At 39.3% G+C, this 25,000-nt stretch overlaps 2 protein-coding genes across 2 annotated transcripts in view; one reads left to right on the forward strand and one right to left on the reverse strand.

Annotated features, from left to right (window-relative positions):
* The window catches only part of LOC127979668 (synapsin-2), a 38,501-nt gene that overhangs the window by 12,672 nt on the left and 829 nt on the right, over positions 1–25,000 (forward strand). Inside the window, exons 5-14 of the mRNA XM_052585265.1 lie at positions 3–159; positions 2,462–2,551; positions 20,401–20,463; positions 20,828–20,970; positions 22,445–22,519; positions 22,607–22,709; positions 22,861–22,989; positions 23,080–23,122; positions 23,416–23,569; positions 23,652–25,000. The exon at positions 23,652–25,000 is cut by the window's right edge and continues 829 nt beyond it. Coding sequence (XP_052441225.1) covers positions 3–159; positions 2,462–2,551; positions 20,401–20,463; positions 20,828–20,970; positions 22,445–22,519; positions 22,607–22,709; positions 22,861–22,989; positions 23,080–23,122; positions 23,416–23,569; positions 23,652–23,775 — 1,081 coding nt within the window. The 3' untranslated portion in view covers positions 23,776–25,000. The remainder of the gene's footprint in view (positions 1–2; positions 160–2,461; positions 2,552–20,400; positions 20,464–20,827; positions 20,971–22,444; positions 22,520–22,606; positions 22,710–22,860; positions 22,990–23,079; positions 23,123–23,415; positions 23,570–23,651) is intronic.
* Positions 2,907–12,828, reverse strand: LOC127979692 (metalloproteinase inhibitor 3). The gene is made up of 5 exons (XM_052585295.1): positions 12,639–12,828; positions 7,261–7,343; positions 7,059–7,170; positions 5,938–6,059; positions 2,907–4,675 (listed from the first exon to the last, which is right to left on the reverse strand). Exons 1-5 carry the CDS (start codon positions 12,760–12,762, stop codon positions 4,475–4,477), a joined length of 642 nt encoding a protein of 213 aa, XP_052441255.1. The 5' UTR covers positions 12,763–12,828; the 3' UTR covers positions 2,907–4,474.

Raw genomic sequence — 25,000 nt, forward strand, 5'->3', positions numbered from 1 at the left:
AGATCGTTCAGGCCAGACTTCGTGTTGATCCGTCAGCACGCCTACAGCATGACCCCGGGAGAGGACTTCAGGAACCTGGTGATCGGCTTGAACTACGGCTCCGTTCCCAGCGTTAACTCGCTCTTCTCCATCTACAACTTCTGCAGCAAACCCTGGGTGGTGCGTCTGAACCCTCACCAGTGCACACACACCAGTCCGAACCCTCACTAGTGAACACACTCTGGTCCGAACCCTCACTAGTGAACACGCACCGGTCCGAACCCTCACTAGTGCACACACACCAGTCCGAACCCTCACTAGTGAACACGCACCGGTCCGAACCCTCACTAGTGCACACACACCAGTCCGAACCCTCACTAGTGCACACGCACCGGTCCGAACTCTCACTAGTGCACACACACACACCGGTCCGAACCCTCACTAGTGCACACACACCGGTCCGAACTCTCAATAGTGCACACACACCGGTCCGAACTCTCACTAGTGCACACACACACCGGTCCGAACCCTCACTAGTGCACACACACCGGTCCGAACCCTCACTAGTGCACACGCATCAGTCCGAACTCTCACTAGTGAACACACTCTGGTCCGAACCCTCACTAGTGAACACGCATCGGTCCGAACTCTCACTAGTGCACACACACCGGTCCGAACCCTCACTAGTGAACACGCATCGGTCCGAACTCTCACTAGTGCACACGCACCGGTCCGAACCCTCACTAGTGAACACACTCTGGTCCGAACCCTCACTAGTGAACACACTCTGGTCCGAACCCTCACTAGTGAACACACTCTGGTCCGAACCCTCACTAGTGCACACGCATCGGTCCGAACTCTCAATAGTGCACACGCACCGGTCCGAACCCTCACTAGTGAACACACTCTGGTCCGAACCCTCACTAGTGAACACACTCTGGTCCGAACCCTCACTAGTGCACACACACCGGTCCGAACCCTCACTAGTGCACACGCATCAGTCCGAACTCTCACTAGTGAACACACTCTGGTCCGAACCCTCACTAGTGAACACACTCTGGTCCGAACCCTCACTAGTGCACACGCATCGGTCCGAACTCTCACTAGTGTACACGCACCGGTCCGAACCCTCACTAGTGAACACACTCTGGTCCGAACCCTCACTAGTGCACACACATCGGTCCGAACTCTCACTAGTGCACACACACACACCGGTCCGAAACCTCACAAGTGCACACACCGGTCCGAACCCTCACTAGTGAACACACACACCGGTCCGAAACCTCACAAGTGCACACACACACACACACCGGTCCGAACCCTCACTAGTGAACACACACACCGGTCCGAACCCTCACTAGTGCACACACACACCGGTCCGAAACCTCACTAGTGCACACGCATCAGTCCAAACTCTCACTAGTGCACACACACACCGGTCCGAAACCTCACTAGTGCACACGCATCAGTCCGAACCCCCACTAGTGCACACACACACCGGTCCAAACTCTCACTAGTGCACACACACACCGGTCCGAAACCTCACAAGTGCACACACACCGGTCCGAACCCTCACTAGTGAACACACACACCGGTCCGAACCCCCACTAGTGCACACACACACCGGTCCGAACCCCCACTAGTGCACACACACACCGGTCCGAACCCTCACTAGTGCACACACACACCGGTCCGAACCCTCACTAGTGAACACACACACCGGTCCGAACCCCCACTAGTGCACACACACACCGGTCCGAACCCTCACTAGTGCACACACACACCGGTCCGAACCCTCACTAGTGAACACACACACCGGTCCGAACCCTCACTAGTGCACACACACACCGGTCCGAACCCCCACTAGTGCACACACACACCGGTCCGAACCCCCACTAGTGCACACACACACCGGTCCGAACCCTCACACACACCGGTCCGAACCCCCACTAGTGCACACACACACCGGTCCGAACCCTCACTAGTGCACACACACACCGGTCCGAACCCTCACTAGTGCACACACACACCGGTCCGAACCCTCACTAGTGCACACACACACCGGTCCGAACTCTCACTAGTGCACACACACACACCGGTCCGAAACCTCACAAGTGCACACACCGGTCCGAACCCTCACTAGTGCACACACGTCGGTCCGAACTCTCACTAGTGCACACACACACACCGGTCCGAAACCTCACAAGTGCACACACCGGTCCGAACCCTCACTAGTGCACACACACACCGGTCCGAACCCCCACTAGTGCACACACACACCAGTCTGAACCCTCACTAGTGCACACACACCAGTCCTAAAATACATAAAGCAAATGAATAAAACCTGTTTAAACTGAAACCACGTTACAATATTCCTGGGCTCCATGTCAAGAACTTTTTTAGTTTTTTGAGGATGATGAAGAGGAACGCTGTGTTCTCTGTAATAATGAATCCTTCATGTGTTTGTGTCCTGGTTCCTCAGTTCTCTCACATGATCAAGCTCTACCAGACTCTGGGTCCAGACAAGTTCCCGCTCAACGAGCAAACCTTCTTCCCCAACCACACACAGATGGTGAGTCTGTTACCTGTTCCTCACCAGCTCACCCCAAAATAACATCTGCTCCCCTTCAGATCATCCCAGATGTGGACGAGTTTGGAGCATCAAGTGTCTCATCAGTGTCTCATCAACGGATGCTCTGCAGTGAATGGGTGCCGTCAGAACGAGAGTCTGATAAAGGCTGTGATGTTTTTAACAGACTCTCATTCTGACGGCACCCATTCACTGCAGAGCATCCGTTGATGAGACACTGATGTAATGACACATTTCTACAAACCTGATGCAGAAACAAACTCATCTTGACACATTACACATTTTCAGACAATGTAGATTTTTTTTCCCAGAATAATGATGACAAGAGAGTCACAGAGCCATTTTCACAACGTTTATTATAAAAATATAAAACAGAGAAATTAAAAATCGAATAGATTGGAAATGGTCATCAGTCTCTCTCTCTCTCTCTTTCTCTCTCACACACACACACACACACACACACACACGAGCGTTCAGTGAGAGTCAGATGTTTGTGTTACAGACAGAATATTAACATGATCTAAAAACATGCGTCCGAGGCTGAGACTAAAGCAGCAGCGATGCAGGAATGAAGCGCCCTATTCATATCTGATTCATAGATTCATATCGGATTCATATCTGATTCATATTTGATTCATATCGGACTCATATCGGTTTCATATCGAATTCATATCAGATTCATATCGGATTCATATTTGATTCTTATCGGTTTTATATCGGACTCATATCGGATTCATATCCGACTCATATTTGATTAATATCAGATTCATATCGGATTCATATTTGATTCATATCGGTTTCATATCGGACTCATATCTGATTCATATCCGACTCATATTTGATTAATATCAGATTCATATCGGATTCATATTTGATTCATATCGGTTTCATATCGGACTCATATTTGATTAATATCAGATTCATATCGGATTCATATTTGATTCATATCGGATTAATATCTGATTCATATCCGACTCATATTTGATTCATATCAGATTCATATCGGACTCATATCGGATTCATATCTGATTCATATCTGATTCATATCCGACTCATATTTGATTAATATCAGATTCATATCGGATTCATATTTGATTCATATCGGTTTCATATCGGACTCATATCGGATTCATATCGGATTCATATCCGACTCATATTTGATTCATATCAGATTCATATCGGACTCATATCGGATTCATATCTGATTCATATCGGACTCATATTTGATTCATATCAGATTCATATCGGACTCATATCGGATTCATATCTGACTCATATTTGATTAATATCAGATTCATATCGGATTCATATTGGTTCATATCAGACTCATATCGGATTTATATCGGACTCATATCGGATTCATATCTGACTCATATTTGATTAATATCAGATTCATATCGGATTCATATTGGTTCATATCGGACTCATATCGGATTTATATCGGACTCATATCGGATTCATATCTGAATCATATCTGAATCATATCGGATTCATATTGGTTCATATCAGACTCATTTTGGACTCATATCGGATTTATATCAGACTCATATCGGATTCATATCTGTCAAACATCGACTCTCCCGTCAGAAAATGCCTTTCAGACGCACGTGGTCATCGGTCTAGATGCAGAAAAGATGTGATCGATCTACCGTTTATAATCTCTGCTTTACAGTAATACAAAAATACTAATCACGATCCGATACTTTATATCATAAACAGCAAGAAGGAAGGAATCATTTCTCCGTGTTTCTGGACTCATAAATAGATACTGGAGCGTGTAACTCTGCCACACGCACATAAACAACAGCAAGCATCCGTATCATGTTTATAAAGCAGCACATCATCATCACTATAAAAGAGCTCATGTTTAATCTGTTAATGCTGAAGGCTCGCAGTACCAGCGCTTCACGGGTCTGTGGTGTTGATGAGGAGCTTGTCGCGAGCGCTCGTTCCTCTGTACCAGCTGCAGTAGCCCTCTTTCTGCTGGACGCAGGCGTAGTGACGCCACTGATGACCCGGGTAACTGAAGTGTGGAGACAGCATGTCTGTCCACAGACACTCGTTCTTAGACGTGATGAAGCAGGGCACCGAGTAGCACGGCTTGATCTGCAAACACAGGACAGAGGAGCGTCTAGATCAGCTCCTGAGGTGCACTCGAGCGCTTTTTATTTGGAAAGCGTGTAATGGTGATTTTTCATTGCTAAATGAACATCTGCATGTTAAAGCAGGTTTATTTTTGCCATGTCCTGTTTTTTTTTTGGGGGGGGGTTTTAATGGTCAAATAAAAAAATTTGTAATCGCAAGTTTAAATCTTGAAACTTGTACAATTTAATAAATTTATTAAAAGTTTTTTTAAATATATATATATACTGCCCTATGTCCATTGTATTTTTTCCCCAAATTAAAATTGTTAAATTTTTTTTGTATTCCATTTTTTTTGGCTTAATTTTAATGGTTAAATAAATAAAAAAAAATCTAAATTTGTCTTTAATAGTTAAATTAAAATTTGAGTAATTGAAACGCATGTCTAATTTATTTAAATCTTGAAACTTGCACAATTTAACAATTTATTAAGTTTATCAAAAATATTAATTTATAGGGCCCTTTTTTCCCCAAAATAATTGTTTTTTTTTTCATATAATGAACATTTTTTTTGTTTACATTTCTCGACTTCGTTTTATAGGTTTAAATAAATAATCCTCATTAAATAATTTTTTTTCTCATTTGAATTTTTCACATTTTGGTTTTAAAGGGTAAATAGAATTTTAGTAATTTAAGCGCACGTCTAATTTATTTAAATCATGAAATTTGCACAATTTAACACCAATTTATTAAAAGTTGATCACAAATATATATTTTTAGAACAAAAACCATCTCTAATTAATTGCAGTTATGAAACGTACACAGTTTAAAAACATTTTTTTAAACATTTGAGTGTTTTATGCATTTAATTATAATTTTTCTTTTCATTAAAATGTTTTGCTTGGTTTCTTTTTTTGTTTTCGTCTTAATGGTTAACATATCAAACAAAAATCATTTATAATTAATCAAACTGATGATACTAATGCAATTTAACAACAACATATTTTTTTATAAAATACCCCCCCCCCATTTGAATTAATAATCAAAAAGCAGATCTAATTATTCCGCTCATAAACCTGGTGTTTTTTCTCATCAGTTGTGTGTATGTTAATGAGCCAGTGATAACGAGTCTAACGAGCGCGAGCCCGTTACCCATGATCCCTCAGCACATGGGCGCTCAGATCTGAGTCCAGACCGGCTGCCAAACATCTGGTTTCTCTCTTCAGACGAGGCGTGTGTGTGCCGCCGGGGATTATGGGACGTCAGGCGATGAGAATAGCACTCACCCTGCAGTCACAGCCCAGCTGATAGCGGTGGTTCATGCCCTTCTTCTGCGCCAGAGACAGACGCTCCCATCGCTCGTTAAAGTTACACAGCCCCGTGTACAGCTTCCCGTCGTGGACCCGGCCTGCACACACACACACACACACACACACACACATGTGAGGTCAGGCGGCTCTATATTTAACTGTGTGTGGATTATGAGCTCCAGCAGAACAGGTGTGTGTCACACGCTTCACATGATGACAGATAAACATCAACATCTCGTCACGCTTCGCTGTGTTTCTGGAGACACTGTCATAATGAGCCACGGAAAGACACTCCGACTCCAAAGATAATATAATAAAATCAAACAAATATTCATTATAACAAATAAATAAAATTATAGAGAGAGAGAAAATATTTTAATTTGAGTTGTATTATTTTTTTAAATATTTTGTATTATGTTTTTATAATATTAAAATATTAACTATTTCATGAACTGTATTAGAATTTTAAAAAATATTTTAATTTTTTAATATTTTAATAATATTAATTATCTATATCTATAAATTTATATTATATGGAATAATATATTATTTTATATAATATAATTTATCATTTTTATTATGTAAATGTATATAATAAAATATTCAATTTAATATATTTTATATATACAATATTTATAATAATATATATTCTATACATTTTAATATATCATACATTAAAAAGCATCATATATATTTTATATAAAGTATATTAAAATATTTAAATAAAGATATTATCTATATCTATACATTTATAGTGTATAAAATAATTATAAATTATTATATACATATTATAATTTGTATTATGTAAATGTATATAATAATATATATTTTATACAATTTAATATATTTTATATACACAATATTTATGATTTTAATATATCATAAAATAAAAAAGCATATATAGTTTGTTACTGTACGTGACTTTGTAAATTGCCCCTAGGGAACTTGTACACTTTTACGTGAGTGTGTGTGAGTGAGTGAGTTTGTGTGTGTGTGTCTGTGTGAGAGTATGTGTATGTGTGTGTGTGTGTGTGTGTGTGTGTGTGTGTGTGTGTGTGTGTGTGTGTGTGTGTGTGTGTGTGTGTTTAGTCTCTCACCTGTGATCAGATACTGGTATTTGTTGATGTCGAACTTGACTCCACACATGCTCTCGAAGTTGTGTGTGTAGACGTACTGCACGTGCTGCATCTTCTCGAAGCCCTTGTACATCTGCAGACACACACACACACACTGAGATCTGTGTCTGTGTGTGTTAACGTGATCTGGTGTGTGTGTGTGTGTGTGTGACGATGCTCTCACCTTCATCTGTTTGACCGTGTAGCGCAGAGTGCCGAACCGATCATCATTCAGCAGCTTCTTCCCCACGATTTTAGCTCTGATCACTGCAAACACACACACACACACACACACACACACGCTGGGTCATAAAGAGCACACACACACACCGCAGCAAGGCATCATGGGAGCATCAAAACTAGGGCTGCACAGAGAACACAGTCGTAGAGCGCATCGAGACGAGAGGAGCGCATTATTAAACCGTATCAGCATCTGTGTGTGAGAACACACTGGCAATATAAAAGATCGAATATCAGATTTAAATATTATATTTTCCATATATTTTAAATGTATTTTCTGAATTTAAATATATAAACGTTATTGTATAATTATTTTAAATATATATATTTTGTTTAAAATATTAAATATATTTTGAATGTGTCTTTATAGTTCTTATTGTTTATTTTAGTTTTAGCTATATTAGTGTTTCAGTTTAAAATAAATAAATTACATTATAGTTAGTAATGATGGGTACCTGAAATAAAAAATAATATTTAAAATTAATTATTTTCTATATATTTTAAATGTATTTTCTGAATTTAAATATATAAACTTTATTTAATAAACTGATATATATATATATATATATATATATATTGTATGAAATATTAAATATCTTTTAATACGTGGTCTTATTTTTCATTTAAAAAGTTTCAGTTTAAAATAAATTTTGTAATGGTTAGAAATGATGAGTAAAAAGTAAATATAAATAATATATAATAAAATATTGAATTATAAACACACACAGATGCTCGTGTCGTGAGGATCTAGTTCTCTTCCTCAGAGACGCTGCAGAATGAGGTCGTGTCAATACGAGCAGAATCTTTCCCAGAATCCCCTGCAGCGCTTCCCATCGGTGACCCGATCCGGCCGAACACACACCAGACAGAGAAACACTGCTGGAATTTCCTTCCCGGAATTCTGTGAGACTCACATTCCTCGGAAAAGTTCACTCCGCATTCATCACCTGATGATTCTTCCACAAACACGGATCGGGATCTCAGCGTTCCTCTCATTAAACAACATGCTGTTATTTATATTATTTAGATCTGTATATTTATATCAATTATACAGAAACTAAAAAACTAAAACAAATACTAATAAAAGTGGTTTAAACACACAAAACTAAATTAACTGAGCTTTAGCTTGAATCAAAAATGCTTTCATGTTTGTCAGCTGCTAATAGCTTCGACCCTGAGGTCAGCTCCGGGGTTCAAAGGTCACATCACTGAACTCCAGTGTGAGCGTGTGGAGCTGCGCTCTGATTGGCTGAACTCTGAATGTCTGTGAAACACAGTTCTGCGAGAGCTACCGCAGATAAAGCCTTGATAACTCCTCTATATTCATCCACATGATGTTTTCATACTGGACTAAAACTTCCTAAGTGCTCACAGAGCTTGACTAAAACACTTCGGATTATTTCCCACCTGTTACAGGTCGATCAAACAGGACTAGCATGCATACAATTACTGATGCTAGATTATTAACAAAGTCTTGGATTTAATCATTTTTGTAAAGCAGAGGGTTTAAATTCGTGTATCTAAGTTTCTGAGTGAATATTGGCAAAATGCTCAATTAATTTAGTTCTATTGCCAAAATTATACACAAATAATGTTTTTTCACAAAAAAAAAAAAAAACTAAATATTTTGCCAAAATTATCAGAAAATAATGCAATTTTTTCACACACACAAAAAAAAATATTTTACTAAAATCATCCACAAATAATGTTTTTCCACTCAAAAACGGAATATTGGCAAAATTATTCACAAATATTGCCAAAAGTATCAGAAAAAAATATGACTTTTTTTTTAACATAAAAATTTTTTTTTTTTACCAAAATCGTTTTTTTACTAAAAAATTTAATATTGGCAAAATTATTTACATATATTGCCAAAATTATCAGGAAAATAATGTTTTTTTTTCATTGAAAAATCTGAAATTTACCAAAAATAGCCACAAATATTGTCAAAATAATCCAGAATATTGCTTTTTTCACTCAAAAACCATCTATTTTAACATAATTATCGTCAAAAATGTCCATAATAATTCAAAATAATGCCTTTTTTTTTTTTACTAAAAAATCTATATTGCCGAAATCATCTACAAGTAAAAACAAAATGATCCACATATTTTCTGATTGTTTGATGCGTGTTTGAGTTGGTGCTCAGATGGGAACCAGACCTCTGCTGGTGAGATATTATCCTCCAGAGGCAGAAGTGTAGAGCGAAACACTGATCTAGAGCTCGACAAGCCTTTAGTGCGGCGCTCCAGAGTCACCGAGCGCTTCAGTTTCCTTCAGAGCGCTGCCAGCTGGAGCTCCACGCAGGATCTGAGCTGCGATTACATTTACACCTAACCTGTTAGTGCGCTCTTTATTATTTAAAGCATGTTTGAATAAATCTGCCATGAAAACTAGTTTTTATTTTAATTATATTATTAAAAACTCGATTTAAAAAGTCTCACACTCAGTTTTATTTTAGTTTGATTATTAAATAAGCATCATTTTCGGTTTCAGTTTTTGGCTGAATGAAAACTTTCATTTCGGATTTAATTTTGTTTATATTTCAACAATTAAATGAAATACAAACATAATCATATCATGAAAAAGTATAAAAATTATTTAATTGTTTGCATACACTGAGTGTTAATTATTCAATAAATGTGATTTAATTAATTGATTATTTAAGCGAGAGTTTTTCGCTTAAAATTGTATTTTTAGGTTTGGTATAACATTTTTCTTTTTTTTAATTACGCAATTTCTGCATTAAAAATGTATGGTTCCAGACAACAACAAAATAAAAAAAAATATATTTTTTAATATACTTTATTACAGTTTCCATTTAAATGTTTATATATTTCAACAACAAACTGAAGTAGCAGCAGATTTTATTTTGTTGGTTATTAAATCAATTTAATTTAATTCGTTTTTGGCTAAATGCAAGCTTTAATTTCAGTTTCAGTAAAAAATACATAAACCTAAAATGATTTAAAAATAAATACATAAATATTTCTGTGCATCATTAATGGAGCACAATGTAGAAACCCTGACTGGAGTATGTTCTACAGCGCTCTGTTACCCAGCAGCCATCAGTTCATCTGATGCCCCTCGAAATATGTTACACATGGCAGCAGAAAGCAAAGTACTTCTGGAGGAAGTCTGGCGAGCGGCCAGCGATTCAGACACGCTCACAATAGCTGCAGTCTTTGCCATTCATACAGCATGGATACCACCAGCACAGAGCCAAAGTCACATTTTATGGGACATCTCAATATCTAGTTTATCCACAAACACATCATCAGTATGCAAGTCATATGTGGCCTCTTAACCAGACGCTCGGGCTCGGGTTTCCACGCTCATGAAACAGATTCTGTGGGTGTCACGATGAGGAAACCCGGCGTGAGAAGGGTTAAATGCATTCGCTCAGGGATGACACACTAACATCAACACTGAGATGATTGACAGGTGGTAAATGACGGCGACTGGAAACGATTATAAAATGAGAATTTGACCAGGAATGTGTCTTACGATTTCAATAAAATAATTTCAGGTTGACGAAGGTTTTTTGTTTTTGATTTCATTAGTTGTTTGCATAAAGAATGCTAACTATAACGTTTTAAAAAATCGTTCTGAAAACTCGTTCATAATTGGACGATAACTCGTTATAATTCTGTAAGAATAGCGACGTCCACACCAACTTTAATAAAGGAGTGGAGACCTTTAGCATCTTATAAAATATTAAAACATTAATAGCCATCCTGCTTTTAATAAAAAGAACCTTATCATTCGCTAATATTGTTATCGTTATAGTTACTGCTTGCAGGAATCACTTTGAGAGCATTTTTTTTTCTAGCTACAGAACGGTAGAAACAATGACAGCCAATCAGAATACAGTATTTAAAGTTCTATTATTTCGGAAAACAAAACGGCGTTCTTATAATAAACACAAATTTATCGTCCGCTATTATAGTTATTATAGTGCGCATTTTTGTATTATTTATGTTTATTATTACTTATAATAAACACAATGTTCGCATCCGTTGGTGTTGATGCTAATTAGTTATCGTTCTAACGTTCTTCCAACGATACACGATAAAAACATTGACGGCCAATCAGAATACAACTGACTTTAAAGTGCGCAATGCAATTGTGTTGACAACAATAGTGTGCACTTTATTATTATTTATGTTAATTATTACTTATAATAAGCAAAATGTTAGCATCTGTTTGTGTGGATGCTAATTAGTTATCGTTGTAGTTATCATTCTAACTTAAACGGATCAAAACTTCAAGAGAATAGTGAAGTCAACAGTACAACTATACAGATAACGAAATGCACGAGCGTTTTTATTCCAGCAGTTTATTCCGCGAGTCGGTCAGAATCAAGTGCGCACTACAATTATGTTGACCAAACGCAATTGCAGCACACTTAGAATAAACTTAAAATTATCGTCTATTGATGTGAGTGCGAATATAGTTATCGTAATAGTTATTGTTTATAGTTATCGTTCTTGTAAGCAATGATACGACTGAAATAGTTTTTAATGCTACATGATTAAAACATTCACAGCCAGAATCGAAATCATGAATTATATCGTTCATCGATGTTGATGCTTATATAGTTATCGTAATAGTTATATTTATAGTTATCGTTCTTGGAAGGAACTCGATTATCGGAAGCGTGTATTGCAAGTATGTAGACTATGTAACTGCAGTGAGTTTTTAGAACAGACAGAACCTTATCCTTCGTTGGTGTGGATGCAAATATAGCGATCATTACCGTTATATTTAGCGTGAATGGATTTTAAATCTTTTTTTAGCAGCTAATGGACTAAGGACAGCACTGCACTCAGTCGTAGTGGTTTTCTGCTGGTTTCTACCATCTTCTGTGATTCAGATGTATGACTGAACTCTTCACATCATCTCCATCATTCAGCTACCGCTCCATTTAACCCTTCAGATACACCATTAACCCATCTGATTAACTCTTTGTTACTAGGAATATCTAGAGTAGAAGAAAACTCCCGTTTATTTTTCCAGTTTGACAGAAGAAAATGAACAGTTTGAAAAACGATACCGGCGGTTTAGCGCGTTTGTTGCCATGGATACCGCGAACTCTTTCTTCGCTCGGGTACCAGCGAACTTTTCGCTTCTCGCGTTTGAGTGAACGCGCGCAGTGACGCACTTGACTTCTGATTGCTTCTGTTTGATCGTCTGTTCTTGTGCAGCTGCAACGCCACGAAAACGCGAAGCGCGTTACATAACACCTTCATCAAACGTGTGCATTATGAATAACTAATGCTATCACACACACACACACACACACACACACACACTTCTTACCGATGTCGGAGTGACAGTACGCGTCCTGTGGATGAAACGGCGCGCACGAGCACGCGTCTGACGCCTGGTACATCAGACAGAAGAGAGAGAACAGGAGGAACGCGAGCACAACACAAGACTTCATCCTGAAGGGAACGCGGTGCTGTCAGACTGGAACGCGCCTCGCGTGCACACTGCTCTAGGGCGCTCCCGACGCCAAGTACATATAGTGCGCCCACGGGAGCGTCACGAGCGCGCGACCAATCACAGCGCGCGCTGATTAACATTACAGGCGCATGACGTAATGGAAGTGACCTCATAATGATGTTTTTTTTTTGTATTTGTTTTGTTTTTTGAGGTTTGCTTCATCAGACTCGCGTTTCCACTGTGAGGCGGAATATATATCGAGTCCGCCTGGAGAACGCGTTAAGACACTGTGGCTTTAGGGCTAAAGTCATCAAAACCCTCCCAAAAAAAGATTCAGGGACTCTTCAGTTCATCTGCAATACCAGTCTGAAGTGTGGGAAATATTTATAATACAGGAACGCAAATACAAGTCACTGAATTATGTAGAAACTATAAACAAATACATTTTGCATATGGCAAAAAAATGAAATGAAATATTGAGAAAACAAGAAAACATTGTTATAAACGGGGAAAAAGTTTTTCTTCAAATGTGACTTCTTTATTTTTTATTTTTTTTAACAATATAGACTTTTGTACAGTAGTGTGAATATATATAGTTTAGAGTAATTTTGCTTCCAGTTGCATTAGTTTAATATTTCATTTTTTACTGATGATGAATGTTATGTACATACTCCTTCGCTTCGCTCATGTTTTCCTTGTGGTTTGACTTGTTTAACAGGAGACACCCAGTGTAAGTATTTCATCATTTTACAAATATTTTAATGAGATTACGTGAGATTCCGTCTGGCTTTCCAGTTGTGTTGATGCAGTTACTCAGAGTTTCTTTTGCTCTGTGTAAGATCAGCACACAATCCCATAATCCTCCTCTTCACTCATGAACTAGAGATCGCAGGCTGAGCACCTCCTGCAGCAGTCATTTCTTATCAGTTTTACTGTGTAATGCATTCAGAGTGTATAAAAGGGATATGCAAAAGTCCAGAGATATGAAATATATAATATACGATGAGCGTTTATGAACATGAGATCTAGTGAGAGTGTGTTATAGCACATGCAGCATCTGAATGATGCTCTTCCTTGCACAAAGCTGCTATAATGTTTTGAATTACATTTTATATTAATATCTTATAGTTTCATAGTTTTAGTTTTATAGTGTTTAATTGTGTTACCTGCATAATTTCATTTTAATTTTAGTTAAAGTTTTAGTCATTTTGATGTGCTTAAATCATTTTTATAATGCCTATTATTAATATTTATTTATATTTGGATTATTTTTACATTTTTAATTTTAAAGATTGAGTAATTTTGTTGTGCTTAAATAATTTTGTATATGCCTATTATTAATATTTAATAATATTTGGAGTATTTTTAATTTGAAAGTTTTAGTAATTTTTTTGTGCTTAAGTCATTTTTTATATATATTTATTAATATTTTGATTATTTTTTATTTTGCACTTTTTGTATTTCTGTTGTGCTTAAGTCATTTTTATTTGCCTATTATTAATATTTTATTAATATTTGGATTAATTTCTATTTTTATATTTTCTGTTTTTATATTATATTTATTCTTTTATTTTAAAGTTATAGTTAATTTGTTGTGTGTTTTTGTCGTTTTATATATATTTTATTTGTAAATAAGCGTATATATTGTAAAAATTTGAATTTGCTTTTAATTGTGATTTTTTACATTTTTTTTTATTTTCCTTAAATATATATATATATATATATATATATATATATATATATATATATATATATATATATATATATATATATATATATATATATATATATACAATTTATTTTATGAATATTTCATTTTATTTTTACTTACTTTCGTACTTCCATTTAAAACGGAAAAATAGCTGAAATAAGTTTTTTATATATTATTTTATTTTATGTAACAGAAATGTTTTTAACTTTACTTGAAGCCCATATATATAATGTGTTATAAAAGTATTTTTAATGCTTAATTATGCCTCGTAATGCACCTTTTAATGCATGATATAATGAAAATGAATCTATTCGGTGTTAGAGAAAATATAATGGACTTTCAGATCGAACAAGGAATCTGAAAATATTATAATGCATAGTAACTTTGGTTACAGTTATTTATGATAATATATAAAATGCATTACAAAACATACATTATGAACTCTTTTATAATGCATTATACATAAAGGCTTCAAGTAAAGTGTGTTTTTATGTTCTTATTATTTTTAACTATACTTATTTTCAGAACATATTTAACTATAAGCGTTTTTCCATTTCTGCTGATTACGTCACAGATCAAAATAAGCATAACTTTAATGTGGAACAGGAAAGTTTTCATGCTTCTGAATCTAGACGTCTGCGGGGAATAAACAGGAATAGCTGAGATGAGAGTCCAGTCAATCTGAACAGAACAGAGGTGTGTGTGTGTCTCATGTGTGTGTGTCTATTAATGTCCGTGACTCAGAGGAAATGCCTGTGTTTTTATAGAGGTGCGGATCCCTGAGTCCAGCGGGGTCTCCGGCCGGATGACCCTCAACAGTTGTTTTATCTGGAACATACTCTATCTAGAGTCCTTAAACAGGCAGATGTTCTCTCCGCACATGCTCAGTGTGTCGCTGCGTTTCACTGGCTACGGGTTTCCTGTAAATGAGGGAGCTCTGCATTAAAGGAGTGCGTGTGACTCAGAGGTCAGAGGTCATGTGGAGGAAGCTGGAGGCGGAGTCTCTGCAGGGACCCCAGCTATAAATACACACACACTGATGAGAACATGCTCTCAACCAATCACTTTCTCTCAAACTGACTTCACACTGCAGTTCAGTTAAGATTAGAGTTTAATTAGTCACTAATAGTAAAATTAAATATTGCTGATGATTTTTAGTTTTTTTGTAAGTTCTATGAATGTTCGGTCGACATGTTGTTTATGAAACTTACTTGTAACGTTATTAATATTTAATATACGTAAGAAAGAAAGAAAGAACAACGTCCTTATGATGTTATGTGCACTTGATGAGCGTTTAAATAACATTCTGATCGCGTCAGGAAAACGATACATTTAAGCGTTTTTAGAATAGTAAAAAGAAACATTCAAATAATGCTACATTTTAGGGGAATTTTTGAATTAGAATTTTTAAAGTTATAGTGGAATGCTATATGAAACATTTGAATAAAGTTATAATCACAACAAGAAAACATAGAGAGTATGTTTAACATGTGTTAACATCACATAACTAGCATTTCCAAAGTTTATATTGTTTATTAGTTAAACAACGTCCCCACAACGTTTTTTATAACCTAAATTTGTTCCTTGTGTTAACGACCATATACAGATCTTAGAATAATTTTCTCTGATAATATTTCAGAAATAATGTTGAATGTTTAGAATAATTTGCATTAATGCATGATGCCTTTATCTAAAGTGACTTACGCATTAGATAAGAGGAACAAAGCCATACGGAAAATATTCTAGATTCTAGAAACTAGATTAGGATGCAGGATAAATCCATCTTTAGTCGTTTGCTGGAATCGTAATGGAACGGATCAGGTGGATTTTACCTACAAAACAAAACAGCAATAAATCAGCTCGAGTTGTCTGTATTAATATTTAAGTAACAGTATAATAAAAAAGAGTATTCAAATATTTGTAGCTCTGGTTACGACTGAAGTGGTTCTTCACATAGATAGACAAGCACTCGTACACTTAAACACCTCATAAAAACATATTTTAAAAAGCATAAGCTATTCTTTTTTTTAGTTGTTAAAAAGATTAAAGGCTTCAGACACAAAATTATATTTATATCTGTTGGTAAAGCCTCTGGATTCATAGTAAGAGCAAAGCATGTCTTGTTCCTCTCAACCTCAACACGCTGGATTTCTTCTGAGCTCTTTTATATAAAGCTGAAGGCTCTGTGTTTTATAGTCATCCTCAGTTCTGACCAGCAGTGTGTTTGAGGTGAACTGGACGGAAGAAAACCAGCTGTTAGTTACATAACGTGCCATGTTTCTGAGCAAGAACTGATATTTAACCCTTTATAGTGTGTTTGGGTCATTTTAGTATGGTGTCGGTCACACAGAACACATTTTTCCACTCCAGTCCACTATTTTTCCATAGTTTCTCTATGGAAATGATCTTGATGCGTCTCACACACAAGTGCCGCTTTTTCAGGTTAAAAGAATTTGGGCATGAGGAGATCTGAACCTGTGTTTGACCATGAGTGGACATCAGAGCTTCTGTTTGATCTCTGTCTGAAGTGACTTCAGCTCTGATCAGACGTCACACACGTCTGTGATTACAAGATACGTGTGCACATCCATCACTCATCCATCACTCAGATCTTACATAACATCACTTTAGATTTGACTCACAGCAGTTAACAAGAAAATCTGCTTCAGGTGGATAGATAGATAGATAGATAGATAGATAGATAGGATGGATGGGAGAATAGATAGATGGTTGGATGGATGGATGGATGGATGGATGAGTGATAGATGGTTGGATGGATGGATGAGTGATAGATGGTTGGATGGATGGATGGATGGATGGATGAGTGATAGATGGTTGGATGGATGGATGGATGGATGGATGGGTGAGTGATAGATGGTTGGATGGATGGATGGATGGATGGATGGGTGAGTGATAGATGGTTGGATGGATGGATGGATGGGTGAGTGATAGATGGTTGGATGGATGGATGGGTGAGTGATAGATGGTTGGATGGATGGATGGATGGGTGAGTGATAGATGGTTGGATGGATGGATGGGTGAGTGATAGATGGTTGGATGGATGGATGGATGAGTGATAGATGGATGGATGGATGGATGGGTGAGTGATAGTTGGATGGATGGATGGGTGAGTGATAGATGGTTGGATGGATGGATGGATGGATGGATGGATGAGTGATAGATGGATGGATGGATGGATGGATGGATGAGTGATAGATGGTTGGATGGATGGATGGTTGGATGGATGGATGAGTGATAGATGGTTGGATGGATCGATGGATGGATGAGTGATAGATGGTTGGATGGATGGATGGATGGATGGATGAGTGATAGATGGTTGGATGGATGGATGGGTGAGTGATAGATGGTTGGATGGATGGATGGATGAGTGATAGATGGATGGATGGATGGATGGGTGAGTGATAGTTGGATGGATGGATGGATGGGTGAGTGATAGATGGTTGGATGGATGGATGGATGGATGGATGAGTGCTAGATGGTTGGATGGATGGATGGATGAGTGCTAGATGGTTGGATGGATGGATGGATGAGTGATAGATGGTTGGATGGATGGATGGATGGATGGGTGAGTGATAGATGGTTGGATGGTTGGATGGATGGATGGATGAGTGATAGATGGTTGGATGGATGGATGGATGAGTGATAGATGGATGGATGGATGGATGAGTGATAGATGGTTGGATGGATCGGTGATAGATGGTTGAAAGGATGGATGGATGGGTGATAGATGATTGGATGGATGCATGGATGAGTGATAGATCGTTGGATGGATGGATGGGTGATAGATGGTTGGATGGATGGATGGATGAGTGATAGATGGTTGGATGGATGGATGGATGGATGAGTGATAGATGGTTGGATGGATGGATGGATGGGTGAGTGATAGATGGTTGGATGGATGGATGAGTGAAAGATGGTTGGATGGATGGATGGATGAGTGATAGATGGTTGGATGGATGGATGAGTGATAGATGGTTGGATGGATGGATGGATGGGTGAGTGATAGATGGTTGGATGGATGGATGAGTGAAAGATGGTTGGATGGATGGATGGATGAGTGATAGATGGTTGGATGGATGGTTGGATGAGTGATAGATGGTTGGATGGATGGATGAGTGAAAGATGGTTGGATGGATGGATGGATGGGTGATAGATGGTTGGATGAATGGGTGATAGATGATTGGATGGATGGATGAGTGATAGATGGTTGGATGGATGGATGGATGGGTGAGTGATAGATGGTTGGATGGATGGATGGATGGGTGAGTGATAGATGGTTGGATGGATGGATTAGTGAAAGATGGTTGGATGGATGGATGGATGAGTGATAGATGGTTGGATGGATGGTTGGATGAGTGATAGATGGATGGATGGATGGATGGGTGATAGATGGTTGGATGAATGGGTGATAGATGATTGGATAGATGGATGAGTGATAGTTGGATGTATGGATGGATGGGTGAGTGAGTGAGTCTGTGGTGGATCGTTGCACACGTGTGTTCAGATCATCATCACGGGCTTCACACGCGTGTTCGAGCGTGTCTGAAGGTGTTTTAGTTTGAAGCTCCTGCTCTAAAGTCTTCTTCAGCAGGTCAGTATGATGAGACCCAGCAGTGACGCTCCGGTGAGTCTGACGCTCATGTGTTCAACACTGGTGCTCTCCGGATCACGTTCAGAACATGGAAAGTCCCCGAGGAGCCGAGGTCTCACCTACACGCTGACGGCCGGAATCTCACACCGGAGCGTTTGGGAATCTCTCTCACTCTTACTCACTCTGTTTACACCCTCGTCTACCTGTTGGCCGGCGCTTGCGGTAACTGAGAGAGTGTTGTGCAAGCTCTTCCAGACGTGTGAGGCTCCGGTGTTTCCCGCTAATCGTTCCGACCGGAAGAGCAGCTCATTTGAGCAGCTGCTGGAGTGAAGCGAGCACTCATTAGTGTACATCTGTTCTCATTTAAGTGAATAGTTTGATTGGTGTTTTGACTTGTGTTGTGTGTGAGGTTCTGCTGTGATCTGCTCGGACATCATTGTGTGTCGGGTGTGTGACGCTCTTCCGGACGGTTTGTCTGGGAATGTCGAGGGATGTGGTGATGCCCTTCAGCAGACAGACGGAGACAGATAATTGGTGCTCGTCTCTCGTAGAGGAAACACTGCTGTGTTCAGCCAAACATGCCCTCATAAGGGCACTTTCACTGACGCATGTGTGTGTGTGTGTGTGTGTGTGAGAGAGAGAGAGAGAGTTTCCTGGGAAATTCCTCAATGCTGATGCACATTTGAATGGAAAAACATTGATGGAAATATGTGCACTTGTTTTTATATGTACTACTGAAAGAAGTCTGTCCTGTAGCCTACATATTAATTTCATCCCAAACCACATTTTATTATTTTAAGATTTGAGATATGTTTCAATTATATTGAACGCAATGAAATAACAATAATTTATCAAATAAAATACTTTTATCAAAAGTGGGTGGGTCTGCTCATAAAGTGGGCGGGGCTTGTGTATTAAGTAGTATTAATGGTGGTGGTACATTTAGTAATCTCACACAGCACTAAATGATCTGTTTGTGCTAGATATAGCCGGTGTTTATGCAGATTGTAAAAGGTTGTTTAATGACGTGACGGTTTATCTCCATCACTCCTGTGAGATACTGTTCTCTGATGATCTGGTGAAAGTGCTGCATCACTCTCGACTGTTGATCTTTCTGCTCCACCCTCGTGAAGCTTCAGAGAAGTGAGGCTCAGACTGTGCTGATCAGGTGTGTTTGTGAGCGTGTTGTTGACTCGTGTTGGTGTTCTGGGCGTCTGTGGTGGTGATTCATTTCCTCAGACAGCTTTCCCAGAACATTCCAGTCACGATAAAACCAACATCAGCCTAAAATACGTCTCTGTTCTCTCCTGCAGCTGCCCACCGCTTCATTCCCAGTGGTGGTGAAGATGGGACACGCCTACGCCGGCATGGGCAAGGTACGAGAATATACTGTTTGTACTGGATAAAAACCATTATCCCTTTGGGATCTCCCCACTTTCACAAAAACACACGTGTGTTGCTTTTATGTGTTCGTGTGTTTTAGAAAACATTTATATTCTATGTATTAAAAGTTACTTAAAGAAAGACACTTTCATGATCTTGACTGGGAATAACGTCTGATAAAAATTACACTCAGTTCGCACTCAAGTATATTGTTTTAAAGTAAATTACTTCCAAAATACGTTTTTTGAAGTATGCTGAAGTGAATAATTTTTTTCTGGAAGGTTGTTGGTGTTTTCACTGGATGCAGCAGGCTCCAGATGGATTGTGGGTAATGTGTGACGTGTGTTTGTGTGGCAGATAAAGGTGGAGACGGCCAGTGATTTCCAGGACATCACCAGTGTAGTGGCCATCGCTAAAACCTACGCCACGGCCGAGCCCTTCGTCCTCTCCAAATACGACATCCGCATCCAGAAGATCGGCAGCAACTACAAGGCCTACATGTGAGAACACACGTGTGTGTGTGTGAGTGTGTGTGTGTGTGTGTTAGAGAGAGAAAAGAGAGAGAGTGTGTATAAGATAAAGAAATATATTTACAAATGTTTTTGACACTAATGTTCCTCCACACACACCTGGGTCAAAATGACCTGAACATTTTAAACTGTTATATCTCTTAAAAACAACTGGAAAAAATCTGGGGGGAAAAGATATTTGTATTTTGAGGCTCATCATTTGCAATCAAGTCAATGATATCGCTGTAGATGAAGTGACCCCAACTAAGCAAGCCAGAGGCGACAGCGGCAAGGAACCGAAACTCCATCGGTGACAGAATGGAGAAAAAAACCTTGGGAGAAACCAGGCTCAGTTGGGGTCAGTTCTCCTCTGACCAGACGAAACCAGTAGTTCAATTCCAGACTGCAGCAAAGTCAGATTGTGCAGAAGAATCATCTGTTTCCTGTGGTCTTGTCCTGGTGCTCCTCTGAGACAAGGTCTTTACAGGGGATCTGTATCTGGGGCTCTAGTTGTCCTGGTCTCCGCTGTCTTTCAGGGATGTAGAGGTCCTTTCTAGGTGCTGATCCACCATCTGGTCTGGATACGTACTGGATCCAGGTGACTGCAGTGACCCTCTGATCTGGACACAGACTGGATCTGGTGGCTACGGTGACCTCGGAACAAGAGAGAAACAGACAAATATTAGCGTAGATGCCATTCTTCTAATGATGTAGCAAGTACATCGGGTGTTATGTGAAGTGTTTCCGGTTCCAGTTTACCTAATTAATGCAGCCTAAAAATCCTTTAACAGATTTGGATATTAAAAGCATATTAGTATGTTATGTGTATGCCAGGTTAAAGAGATGGGTCTTTAATCTAGATTTAAACTGCAAGAGTGTGTTGTAGGCCGTAATTTAGATATATTTTGAGATATTGAGATGGAAAAATGCAGTTTTACAAATGCTAGAAACGTGGCTTTCTAAGGAAAGATTGCGATCAAGTAGCACACCTAGGTTCCTAACTGATGAAGAAGAATTGACAGAGCAACCATCAAGTCTTATACAGTGTTCTAGGTTATTACAAGCAGAGTTTTTAGGCCCTATGATTAACACCTCTGTTTTTTCTGAATTTAGCAGTAAGAAATTACGCATCATCCAGTTTTTTATATCAACTATGCATTCCGTTAGTTTTTCAAATTGGTGTGTTTCACCGGGCCGCGAAGAAATATAGAGCTGAGTATCATCAGCATAACAGTGAAAGCTAACACCATGTTTCCTGATGATATCTCCCAAGGATAACATATAAAGCGTGAAGAGTAGCGGCCCTAGAACTGAGCCTTGAGGTACTCCATACTGCACTTGTGATCAATATGATACATCTTCATTCACTGCTACGAACTGATGGCCGTCATATAAGTCCGATTTAAACCATGCTAATGCACTTCCATTAATGCCAACAAAGTGTGTGTGTGTTTGTGTGTTTCAGGAGGACGTCTATCTCAGGGAACTGGAAGGCCAACACAGGTTCAGCCATGCTGGAGCAGATCGCCATGACGGACAGGTGTCAATCACACACACACACACACACACACATAATGATCACAGCAGGTGTGTGACGGTCAGCTGACGGTCTGTCGTGTGTGTGAAGGTATCGTCTCTGGGTGGACTCGTGCGCGGAGATGTTCGGAGGACTGGACATCTGTGCGGTCAAAGCCGTCCATGGCAAAGACGGCAAGGACTACATCATAGAGGTGTGTGTGTGTGTGTGTGTGTTAGGGTTAGGTGTAGAGTTGGTGTAGGGCCATAGAATATACAGTTTGTACAGTATAAAAACCTTAAACCTATGGGATGAACACACTTTTCACAAAAACGTGTGTGTGTGTGTGTGTGTGTGGTGGTCAGGTGATGGACAGCTCGATGCCTCTGATCGGAGAGCACGTGGAGGAGGACCGTCAGCTCATCTGTGATCTGGTCATCAGTAAGATGGCCTTTGCTTTGCTGGGAGTGACCACACCACAAACATCCGTGAAGGTACCGCGCTCACACACACTCATTTACACTTCATCCGAGCATCAGTCTGTGGAGGTTAACACGTGTGTGTGTGTGTGTGTGTGTGTGTAGACTCAACCTGCACCGCAGACGACTCAACCGAGACGAGCTCCAGGTGAACAACACTCAAACTGCACACGCCAAAAGTCTCTTCTGCTCACCGTGGCTGCGTTTATTTGATCAATAATACAGTAAAAATAGTGAAATATTATTATAATGTAAAACAGCTGTTTTCTATGTGAATCTCTGGTAAAGTGTAATTTATTTCTGTGATGCACAGCTGTATTTTGATGAGCAGAACAGACATCTTTTTGACAAATCTTGCAATACTCATGTCATCTGCTGTAGCTACTCCTCAGGTGTCACTAGCGTGTGTGTGTGTGTGTGTGTGTGTGTGTGTGTGTGCAGGTGGTCCTCACTCAGGCTCTGGTTCTCCGTCTCAGTCGGGTCAGGCGTCTCCGCAGCGAGCCCGATCTGCTTCTACTTCTCCCAGTCAGGCCTTCCAGCCCGGACCCATTCCCTCCAGCGGAGCCGGATCCCAGAAACAACCTCCGCAGCTCAAGTAAGAGCTCTCTAAAGGATGTTAAACTGCAGCGATTCAGGATCTGAGATCTGTGTGTGATGAATGTTCATTGTCTCTTCAGTAAATCACAGTCACTGACCAACACCTTCAGTGAGACGCTGCGTGGAAACACAACAGACGACGAGGCCAAAGCAGAAACCATCCGCAGCCTCCGCCAGTCCTTCGCCAGCCTGTTCTCCGACTAACACACACACACTCACTAACTTACACACACACACACTCACACACACACACACACACACACACACTCACACACACACACACACACACACTCACTAACTTACACACACACACTCACACACACACACACACACTCACTAACTTACACACACACTCACACACACACTCACACACACACGCACACCAACACACACTCACTAACACACACACACACACACTCACTCACTAACTTACACACACACACACACACTCACTCACTAACTTACACACACACTCACACACACACACACACACACTCACTAACACACACACACACACACACTAACACACACTCACTCACTCACTAACACACACACACACACACACACACTTACACACACGCACACTTACACACACTCACTCACTCACACACACACACACTAACACACACACACACACACACTAACACACACTCAAACACACTCACACACACACACACACACACACACACACACTCACTAACACACACACACACTAACACACACTCACTCACTCACTAACACACACACACACACACACACACTAACACACACGCACATTAACACACAATCACTTACTCACACACCCACACACACGCACACACACGCACACTTACACACACTCTCTCACACACACACACACACACTGAGACACACTCACACCCACACACACACACACACACACACACACACTCTCTCACACACACACACACACACACTCACACACACACTCACACACACACACACACACACACACACATCTGTACTAATCCTCCGTCAGAGAAACACACAGTCGTCATCAGTCCTTCATCTCTTCTTCTGTTTTAATGGCAGATGTTTAATCATCACAAACCAGCGGCTCTCAGCTAACTCTAACTCTCCTTTATTTCTACAGCGTTTTATACAAAACAGACTGTTTCAAATCAGCTTCATAAAGAGCTAATTAACAGGTTCAGCGATGCAAACTTCATATGAACTTATAAAGCATACAGCATATAATAAAAAATAAAGAACTGCTTAAAAATAATAAAATGAACACATAAACAAAGCATGCAAACGTCTCTACTATAATGAAGACAACAGTGTCATTATTCAGATCAGTTCAGTGTCAGTGTTGCAATAATAAGCTCTTAAAAATCATTCAAAAAGACCAAAAATAAAGATGAAAACTAACATTGTTATTATTTTTTATTATTATTTTCTTCAACAACAA

Source organism: Carassius gibelio, chromosome A4, assembly GCF_023724105.1.
Source record: "Carassius gibelio isolate Cgi1373 ecotype wild population from Czech Republic chromosome A4, carGib1.2-hapl.c, whole genome shotgun sequence".
NCBI classification, from domain to species: domain Eukaryota; kingdom Metazoa; phylum Chordata; class Actinopteri; order Cypriniformes; family Cyprinidae; genus Carassius; species Carassius gibelio.

Coding starts and splice junctions, on each gene's coding strand:
- LOC127979692 (XM_052585295.1), bottom strand. CDS start 12,762: ATGAAGTCTTGTGTTGTGCTCGCGTTCCTCCTGTTCTCTCTCTTCTGT. Junction 7,171..7,260: donor ACACGGTCAAACAGATGAAG/GTGAGAGCATCG, acceptor GTGTGTCTGCAG/ATGTACAAGGGCTTCGAGAA. Junction 6,060..7,058: donor ATACCAGTATCTGATCACAG/GTGAGAGACTAA, acceptor GTGTGTGTGCAG/GCCGGGTCCACGACGGGAAG.